The sequence below is a fragment of the Trichosurus vulpecula genome, chromosome 8, assembly GCF_011100635.1.
Source record: "Trichosurus vulpecula isolate mTriVul1 chromosome 8, mTriVul1.pri, whole genome shotgun sequence".
NCBI lineage: Eukaryota > Metazoa > Chordata > Mammalia > Diprotodontia > Phalangeridae > Trichosurus > Trichosurus vulpecula.
Window position 1 is genome coordinate 83920679 of NC_050580.1, and position 10275 is coordinate 83930953.

General features: G+C 43.3%; 1 protein-coding gene across 2 annotated transcripts in view; it reads right to left on the minus strand.

Annotated features, from left to right (window-relative positions):
• The window catches only part of BTAF1 (B-TFIID TATA-box binding protein associated factor 1), a 126231-nt gene extending 121195 nt beyond the window's left edge, over positions 1 to 5036 (minus strand). For both annotated transcript variants that reach the window (XM_036734954.1, XM_036734953.1), the window contains exon 1: positions 4942 to 5036. In XM_036734954.1, the coding sequence (XP_036590849.1) occupies positions 4942 to 4955 (14 nt within the window). In that variant the 5' untranslated portion in view covers positions 4956 to 5036. The remainder of the gene's footprint in view (positions 1 to 4941) is intronic.
• Between the last annotated feature and the right edge of the window lie 5239 nt (positions 5037 to 10275).

Consider the following 10275-nt stretch of genomic DNA (forward strand, 5'->3'; position numbering starts at 1 on the left):
AAAGGTCAGGGATTAAAATTTTGCAATGGATAATTCACAAAGTGCATCCACACATGGATAACCTTTTTTTATTTGGGGGGGGAGATCAACTGAGTCTGCCTATCTCACAGAGGCTGTAAATGCATTAGCCACTCAGACAAAATCCCACTGCTTATCAGCCCAGAAGTTTGGACCTGCTCATTCCCAACCTTGCCCCCGTTTAGGCAGCCTAAAGGTTCCCCATTTCCCCCACTTCTTCCACTCCAGGGCCTGCTCACCATATTGATGCCAAACTTAGTGAGGACACCTGACAAGCTTTAATCCCACTGCAGTTTAAAACTCCTGGACCCCAGCAATCTATTGGGTGAGGCTGAGGCCAAGACCGCCTCTGCAGTAAGGATTGGAGACTTGTGCCAACACACCCAGCCCAGCCCACCCCCCCCCCCCACAGAGATAACCCTAAGAATTGACATTCAGAATAGTATTCAACTAGAACCCAAAGAGAGGACTACATCTTTCAGAAAGTGGCACCTTTAGAACATCTCATTGAGATTTTGATGGCCTAAAGGTCGTTAACTGAAAAAAGGATTGGAGAGATGTATGAAGAGGTACAATGGAGGAACACTATCCCTCAAACCTTACAGACATTCATTCAGAAAACAGTTGTTGGATGTTCTGAACAAAGGTCTCCACCCTTTCCAATTCAACCTCTTCACAGCTGCCAAATTAATAGTCCTAAAGCAGACAACAATCAAAAAGCATTTATTAAAAAAATTAAATTAAAATTTAAAAAGAAGCATTTATCATGCACCCTACTACTTGGCGGGAGGGGAGGAGAGGGAAAATGAAGGCAGCAAACTCAACGTACACCTATTTAAGTCTACAGAGAATAAATATGTATGAAATAAATACAAGATAGAGGAAGAAAAGGCTGTTGAGAGGATCTAGGAAAGCTTTGTGTAAAAGGTGGTGCTTGAATTGCATCATTTAGGAAGTGAGGGATTCTATAAATGAGCCATGAGTATATTCCATATGAGGAAAGAGAAGAGGATGGAGCACAGAAAGGAAGAATGGATTAAACATTTATATAAGTGCCTACTGTGTGCCAGACACTGTGCTAAGCACTGTTTTTTTTAACAAGTATCATCTCACTTGACCATATTTGATCAGGCATGAGAGCAAAAGCACAGAGATGAAGTGCTGTGTTCAAGGAACAGCAAAAAGGTTCATTTAGGTTCACCTATAGCATGTATAAAGGAGTAATATGTAATGAGATAAGAAAAGCAAGTTTGAGGTTATATCCAAGGGTTTCAAAAGATAAACACTGGTCTTTATATTTGATCCTTAAAGCAATACATAACCACTGGATTTACCGAAGAGGAATCACATGATCAGATCTACACCTAAGAAAAATCCCTTTGACAGCTGGGTAGACAATGGCTTGGAGTGGAAAGAGACTTGAGGCAGGGAGATCAATTACAAGGTCACTCCAACAGTCCAGGTCAAAGAATAGTCTAGCTGAAGGAGAGGTGATGAATGTCTGAACTGAGGTGAGTGGTGAGAAGTGAAAAGATGAAAGAGATGTTGTACGTGTAGAAACAAAATGCTTGGCAGTTACTTAGAGAGGTAGGGTGAAGGAGAGTGAAGAGTAAAGGCTAACTCTGAGGTTATGTCTCTGGAAGAACAGCAATGCTTATAAAAGAAACAGTTCAGCAGAGGGGTGGGATTAGGAAGAAACAGAAAGTTCTGTTTTGGACGCTGAATTTAAGATGTCCGGTTTAAAATGTCCAGTAGGTACTTGGTTATGCAGAACTAGAGTTCAGAAGGAATAATGGAGTTGGATGTGAACAATAATAATAATAACAATAATAATAATTTATGTAGTGCTTTAAGATTTGCAAAACACTTTACAAATATTATCTCAATTTACCCTTATGACAACCCTGGGAGGTGGGTGCTATTATTATCCCCATTTTACAAAAGGGGAAACTGAGACAGAGATTACATGGGTTGCCCAAGGTCACATAGCTAGTAAGTATCTGAGACCAAATTTAAACTCAGGTCTTCTTGACTCTAGGTTCTATACTCTAACCTCTGTGCCACCCAGCTGCCTTATATATAATACCTTTGTCATCTATAAAGATAATTAAGCCCAGGTGAACTAATGAAATTACCAAATGAAATAGTACAGAGACTGCCCAGGACAGAGCCACGGGAGTACCTCCACAGCTAGCAAGCATGATATTGATGAATATCCAGTAAGGAAAACTGAGAAGAAATGGTTAAGCAGGTAGGCGGAGAATCAGTAAAGAGTAGTGTCAGGAAAACCTGTAAAGAAAGAGTATCTAGGAGAAAAGGGTATTAGGAGTGTCAAATGCTGCAGAGTTCAAGAAGGATAAGAACTGAGAAAAGGTCATCAGACTTGGCAGTGAGGAGATCATTCATACATTTGGAGAAAGTAGTTTCAACTGAGTGATGATGTTAGCAGTTAAAGAAGTAAGAGAATAAGTGAAGAAGAGAAGAGAAAATAAATGGAGGTAATAAGTATAGACAATTTATTTTTCCTGGAGTTTGAATGAAAAAGGGAGGAGAGGATGACAACTAAAGGAGATGGCAGTCAAGTCTGAAAGGAGCAAAGAAGGAACCAATAGATAGACACTGAAGATTAGAAAGAGAAAAGGAATGCCTGAAGAGGGAAATCTGCTAGAGAAGATGGGAGGGGGTTCAGATAAAGGGCATAGGTAGAGGGACTGCCTATAGTATTCAAGAAGCTTCAGCAGCTCCACAGTACCTCTAGGATAAAATGTCAATTCCTCTATTTGGCAGGGCTTAATTTGGCTTAAGTCCATCTTTTCAGAATGACACCACATCCCCTCCTTACTCTATATTTCTGCCAAACTGGGCTACAGGATTGTTCCTAGTACCCAAAATGACCAACGTATCTTTCCATAGGCTGTCTCCTTACCTGGAATGCCCTTTCTCTTCATCTCCATCTCTTATAATCTGTAACTCCTCTCAAGATTCAGCTTCAGTGTCACCTTCTATAATAATCTCCCTATCCCCTCCCTCAGTTGGGGAAATGTTTTTTTATTCATTTGCAAAATACCTTGTATTTGCACATCCGTGAGAATTCTATATCCTTTCAGGCATGGACAGCCTCCACTTTTTATTTGTATCCCCAGAGCTTTAACAGTCTCTGGCACTTAGTGGGTGTTAAGCTAACTGACAGAACAAAGCACATTCAAATCTTCTAAAGTAAAACTAGGTCGCTTCAACACCACAACCCACCTTGCCCCAAAGAAACAATATTTCAGAGTAAGAAAATTTTCCCAGTTTGTCCTAAGGAATTAATTCGACTCAAGAACGTCTGCCCTTACCAAACAGATGCCAGATTAAATTTATATTTCGATGTCACGTAGTAGGTAACAAATTTAAGGAAATGAGGTAGGAAGAGTTGGGTCAAAATATTTTTAAGCAGAAAATATTTAAGTTCTGAAAGCTTATTAAAATTTTTGCTCTGTAACTGTGAAATGCCTCAATAATTATTAAACTTGGACTGTTTTGAAGAAAATGCAACTTGTAACCAGAGAACATTTTTATGGACAACTGTTAAACAAAAATAAGACAAATTTTATTAAGATCAGTTATTATGCTGAAAGAAAACAGTTAAGGGCTTACTTGTCCACTGAACTGACTATTCTAGAAGTGCCTAGCAACATCTTCAATATTGTCAATGTTGAGCAGCATCACTGGTACCTCACTCACCAATGTCCTCACCATTCCATCAATATCCAAAGACTTCTGTGAAATATATTCCAGAGATGAAGCCATCTCTGTTCTTGTATAACGGATTCACTCTATTAATTGCACATAATGGATACTCAATAAGTATATGACTTAGTTTTAAAGAAATTAAAGCAAGATATTTTTGTTTTCTGAGTTGCCAGGTTTCTGGTTAATACATCATTTCCAACTACTGTTTCTTTGAAACTTGCCTCTGAGTAGTGGTCTCATAGGGCATCAATCCACATCCATGGATATGTATGACACTAAGATCAAGGAAGTTACCAACCAGCCACAGCTGCTTGGAGAAGAGGGAATGGTTCATCTAAGGGAAATTAAGAAAAGTACATTTGAAGGGATAAAAGGAGGGAATAAATCCCTGCTTTTTATTTCTGTAATTGCTTTATTACTTTCCCTTTTACTGCCTGACCGTTTCGACCTGGAAGCATTTCTGAAACATTTAAGTTATGTGATGTCGGCTTTATGCCCTAACAAAGAAGAGTGCATTGGAGTTTGGGGTAGGATGGCTGTTTATATGTAAGAATTGCCTCTTTCCTTCTGTTAAAGAAAGAAAGACGAAACTGGGTTAACAATAAGGAAAGGAGTAGAACAGGAAAAGACAAGAAAACTCTGTCAAGGAAGAGGTTATCCATAAAGCAGTGGGAGACTGGGTAGTATTAACTCATCCTGAATGAATGAGCTCTTCCATAATTCTATTGTATACACCCAAATCGTCTGACGTAGCAGGAGTTGAGAATAGGTGAATGTACTTTAACATCCACACGCGTAAGAGAAAAAAAAAAAAAGTTGGCGCTAGAGTTTGGCAAGAGAACAGTGAAAACCAAGAAAGGAACCAGGAAAGGAAGGAGAGGCTGGGGAGGGACTCTGGACATGCTCAGGAACCGATTCCCCAACGAGGAAAGACGGCCCGGAACCAAGCCAAGGGAGGTCCAACTCTGGGGCAAGACCCCGGCGCCTGCGGGGCCTCCACCAGCTGACAATAGATACCTCTGCCCCAGGCGGTGGGACCCCTCCCCCCTCATCCGCGCGCCGGTCCCCCCGGAAAGCGGGCACCGGTCGCCAGCGCCCCGACCCAAAGACAGGATCGGGTCGGCGCGTCCCTACCTTGTCCCCTCGGTTGCTCGGTGCCCCGGCTGCCGCCGAGCGCACGATACTCACCTGGAGACTGCCATGGCCGGCCGGCCCGGCGCCGCAAGGGGTGCGGCGGTTCGGTGCTCCCGGGGCGTTGCGCACGGGGGGAAGGGGTGGCGGCTGAGGCGCTAGCACGGGGCTCCCGAGGCGGGGAGCAAGGCCCGAGGCCTCGGGGCCGGGAGCCTAAACACCGAGTGAACCCCGGGGCGGCCTCTCGCGCATCTGCCCCGAGGCCTCTCCGAGCCGGTCCTCGCGGAAGGAAGAGAGTTGGAGGGGGTTCAGCAGCAGCAGCAGCAGCACCAGCACAAGAAACAGCAAAAGCAGCAGCCGCCGGCCAGCAGTCGACTTCAAAACGGGTGCCCCCAGCCCCGCTCCTTGCTGACGCAAGCGTCAGCACGCCGCCACCGGCGAGTGTGCGAGGGTGCGCAGGGGCTGCCGTCCGTGCGTGGTAACGTCAGCGCGCCACGGGATGCGTCAGCATGCGCCTCCGCTCGGGTATAAAAGGAGCCGCGTGGGCAGGGTTAAGCATTAGAGGGTGTGGATTGAGTGCTTTCCTTCTCCTCCTCTTTGTGGCGAAAGTGAACTTTTTGACGGGGCGAGGAGAGAAACGTCACTTGGCGAAGGCGAAATACATCCCCCAAAGTTAGAGCTGCCCTACAACGAGCTGGTTTCTTTTTAGGAGATAATAAACTCCTTCTAGATTCTGGCCATCAATTTACTGCTTGGAAAATGACCTTAGAGCGCCAATAGGCCACGCCCCTTGCCCTGCGAGTTGCTTGGGAGTTGGCCCAGTCTTTTGTGTCCCTAAGCTTAAGCGCGATGAACTGGCTAGATGCTTAGAGAGTGCTTACCGACTGACAAAAACAGGCCGAGAGAAGTGAACTGGACTTCCGGGGCCTCACAAGCAGAGTGGCAGAGCTAGAATCGAACCCTTATTGCAGCACCTTCCAGGCCTAGATGGGATTTCTGGTCGCTAGGCTGATGGTCTCGGAGGTCTTCCCTGCTCTATGCAGTAAGAAGCTCCATGGGCGGTGTCCTGATATCCAAGGGATAATTAAATTAGTTTTTCAGTCGTATTTCAGGGGCTGTATGAGTCTCAGCACGTCAATCAATCGATAAACCTTAAGTGCCAACTGTGTGCCAAGGCACTGTGCTAAACTGGGGATACAAAAAAAAAAGGCAAAAGGCAATCCCCTGCCCTCGAGGAGCTTGTAATCGAATCCTTAGTCAGTTCTGTGACCTGAATTCACAGATTGTAGTGTTTAAAAGAACTTTAGAATTCAACTAATTCACTTATTCAACAGGTGGACTATGAGGTCCAAAAGATGAAAATTAAATCCATCATTTTTTAAGTATTTACCATGTGCAAGGCACAAAGAAAAAAATTTAAAAAAAAAATCCTTCTTTCAACCAGCCCTGTGTAACATGGAAAAAATTTAAGCTTATTAAGCTTCCAGTCAAGCAAGTCGGTGGTGATGTTAGGTTACGTCCTGACTCTTTGTGACCCCGTTTGGGGTTTTCTTGCCTCATTTTGCAGATGAGCAAACTGAGGCAATCAGGGCTAAGTGACTTGCCCAGGGTCACCCAGCTGGTAGGTAACTAAGGCCATGTTTAAACTCAGGTTCTGACTCCAGACCTGGTACTCTATCCACAATGCCATTAGAGACCTGGTTTGAATTCCAACTCTGGTGCTAGCTAAGTTTATAACTCAGATGAGTCGTTTAACCTCTCTGCTTCCTCCACTTTATAAATGAGATAATAATACCCCCAGTTCAACTCATCACATTGTTGTTGTGAGAATCATATGTGATAATGTATATTAATGGATTTGTAAACCTTAACTTCAAAACCATCCTTAGACACTTACTGTATTTCTCCACATATGAGACACAACCTTTTCTGAAAAATTTGGGGTCTAAAAACTGGGGGCATCTTATACAGTGGTTGTAGTTTTTCTACTTGCATTTCCTGCTTTTTCGCACTTGTTTTTGTGCTCATTGTTGTAGATTTTTTTACTTGTATTTCCTGCTTTTTCGCGCTTGTTGTCTTTGCACTCATTGTTTCACATTTATTACTGGTATATTAGGTTACGTTTTACCGTGTTTTGCCCAGAAACGGATCAGAAAAGATTTTTCATACAGTGCTGAATTCAAGTTAAAAGTGATCCAGTTTGCAAAAGTGAATGGAAATCATGCTGCTGAATGTAAGTTTGGTCCTCCTCCAACTGAGAAAACAATTCGAGACTGGCTACGGGAAGAAGAAACCCTATTGAAAATGAAACCCTACTGAAAATGCCACGGCAGAAGAAGGCCATGAGAGGCAAGTCAGCAAAATGGCCCGATTTTCCCCAAATTGTGAGAACACGCAGCTTTGGGGATCACTGGACTTCCTAGGCAGGGCCAAAATCCTGAGGAAGAACCCTATGATAATCCCTAGGGAAGGCTGTACAGACCACAGGACTCCCAGAGGAAGACCAAGTGGTAGTCCCCCCTTAATCTATGGGGATCACAGGGCCTCCTAGCGGTCAGACCCTAAGGAGGACCCAAGTGATGGCCCCTTAGGATGGCGGTAAGATCACAAGGCTCCTGAGACAGGGCCGGAAGTCCCAAGTGATGTCCCCTTAAGAAGGCTGTGCAGACCACAGGGTTCCCCAAGGGAATCCAGAGTGGTAGCCCTCTTAACACCTCAGTGGGGATCACAGGATCCCAGGACACCTGGATACCCCAAGGCAAGGCAAGTTCCGGGAGTAAGCTTCCGCTGCCCATTGCTTTGCTTTGCTTTGCTTTGCTTCACTTCACTTCACTTCACTTCACTTCATCAGACCAGAGTAGGCAGAGGAAGGCATTTTGTTCTGCTCCTCAAGAGAGCATGTGTAGTCCTTACTGGAACACTCACACTGATACAGCTGCAGGAGCAGGGGTAACCATTCCCTCCACTCCTGCTAGAATTACAGTTAATTTACAATCTTTATTTTTTACATAGTTTTCCTAGGTTATACAGTTTATATAGGTAAGATAATAAGGATACAGAAGCAAAAGTGAAGTTAATTAGATTTTCCTTGTCTTAGTTTAGGATTAAACTATATTCTTTTACTTCCCCTACCTTCCTTCTTTAACATATGCAAATTATGCAAATCAGTAGGCCTGGATTCTTGACCAAGACCCTAGATAAGCTTGTACTGGTTCAAGGGGTTTGGCCTCCTTAATTCCCCTGACTGCCTTCTCAAAAAGCATAAGCATGTGTACAAGCCTCTGACCTCTCACCTGACTGACCTTGAGGCCTGGTTTCTGCTAAAGCTGGGGGGGGGGGGGGAAGTACACCTTTAGTTCTGTGGAAACAAAACTTCTCCTCCCATTCCTTACATATGGATTGAAGAGCAAAGAGCAATTGGAATTCCTGTCCATAAAGATGGACACATGAGGCAAGAAGAACTGCTGACGAAAGAGAAGTTACTGATTTCAAAGGAGGACACAATTGGTGCTTCAGGTTCATGAAATGGAATGGACTAAGCATACATTCACACACCAGACTTGCCCAAAAGATGCCTGAAAGCTATGTGCAGAAGGTCCTTGAATATCATTGTATTATTGTATGAATTTTATGATGAATAAAACTTGAATTCAATAACTTTATGTAATACATTTTTTTTTCAAATTTCGGGCCCCCAAATAAAGTGCATCCTATACATGGGGAAATAAGGTACTAGCTGTGTAACCTTGGGCAAATCGCTTAACCTCTGTTTGCCTCAGTTTCCTCGACCATAGGATGGGGATAAATAATAGCACCAGGGTTGTTATGGGAATCAAATGAGATAATGTTTACAAAGTGTTTAGCCTAGTTCCTGGCACATAGTGTCTGCTTAATAAATGTTGTTGATTGATTAATCAGGAAAGGATAGGCTTCACAGAAAAGGTAGAAATGGGACCCTGAGCTGAGCCCTGAGAGAGCCTAGATTCTGAAAATCTCTAAAAGAGATAAGTAGAGGGAGTGCATTCCAGGAATAACTTGGGCAAGGCTGTAGATACAGGAGATGGCAAGGCCATTTTAACAAAATAAACTGTAGTCCAGTTTAGCTGGAAAATGCACCCTGTATGAAGAAGAAAGAAAGTGAAATCAGACTGGAAAGGCAAGTTGGAGTCAGATCTCATCGAGGTTTTATCTTAGATCAAATGAGATAATTCATGGAACATTCTTTTTAACCTTAAAATACAATATAAGTACTAACCATTACTATATTATTATCTTGGAGGCCCTAGAAAGTGCAAGATTTTTTGAGGAAGGGAGTGATAAAATAGCTAGCCAGCAAAGAAGATTATTTTTGCATATGAAGGAAATTGGATAGAGGAGAAGATTGCAGGCAAGATCACTTTGTAAACCTTAAAGTCGTAGCACTTTATAATATAAATGCTAGTTATTACAGGTAACAAATGCTAACTATATTATTATCTAACTAGTCTAGGCAAGTAGGGATGAAGACCTCATAGGGCAATAGCTATGTGAGCGGAGACACAAGGAAACAGGTGTAAGAGTTGTTGTAGAGAATGAACAGAATTTGGCAAGTGAATGCATATGGGGTGTAGGGGGTCAAGGGAAGAACTTCAAAGATGAGTTCCAGAACTGACCTATGGGGAGGATGGAAATGCCCTTAACAGGTTAAGGAAGTTTAGAAGAGGGTTGGGTTGAGGAGTTTGATGAACAAAGTGGCCAGAATGTTTGACATTGAGAAATGTAGAATGATGTCCTCCAGGTATGACAGTTGTAATAGAGAGAAAGACTGAGCCAAGTACTAAACCTGAAAAAGGAGAAAAAGTGACCTGAAGACTGATAGATAACTGTAAGAAGGATCCGGATGTGGTGGATCTCATAAACTATGCTTCTTGGGGCAGCTAGGAGGCGCAGTGGGTAGAGCACCGGCCCTGGAGTCAGGAGGACCTGAGTTCCAATGCGACCTCAGACACTTGACATAAGTCACTTAAGCCCAACTGCCCCACCTTCCCCCCTCAAAAGAAAAAAAAACAACAACAAGGCTTCTGTATGATGGTAGCATAAGGATATAGTCTGAAAGTGTGAGGGAGAAGTTTGAGGGAAGCATGTGAGGATGACAGGAACAGTGAAAAAATATATCACCTAGGGTTTTTTGTTGCTCAGCTGTTTTCAGTTCTGTCCAACTCTTCATGACCCCATTTGAGTTTTTTTGGGAAAAGATGTTGGAGGAGTTCGCCATTTTCTTCTCCAGCTCATTTTACAGATAGGGAAACTGAGGTAAATAGGGTGAAGTGACTTACCCAGAGTCACATAGTAAGTGTCTGAGGTCAGATTTGAACTCACATCTTCCTGACTCTAGGCCCAGCACTCTTTCCA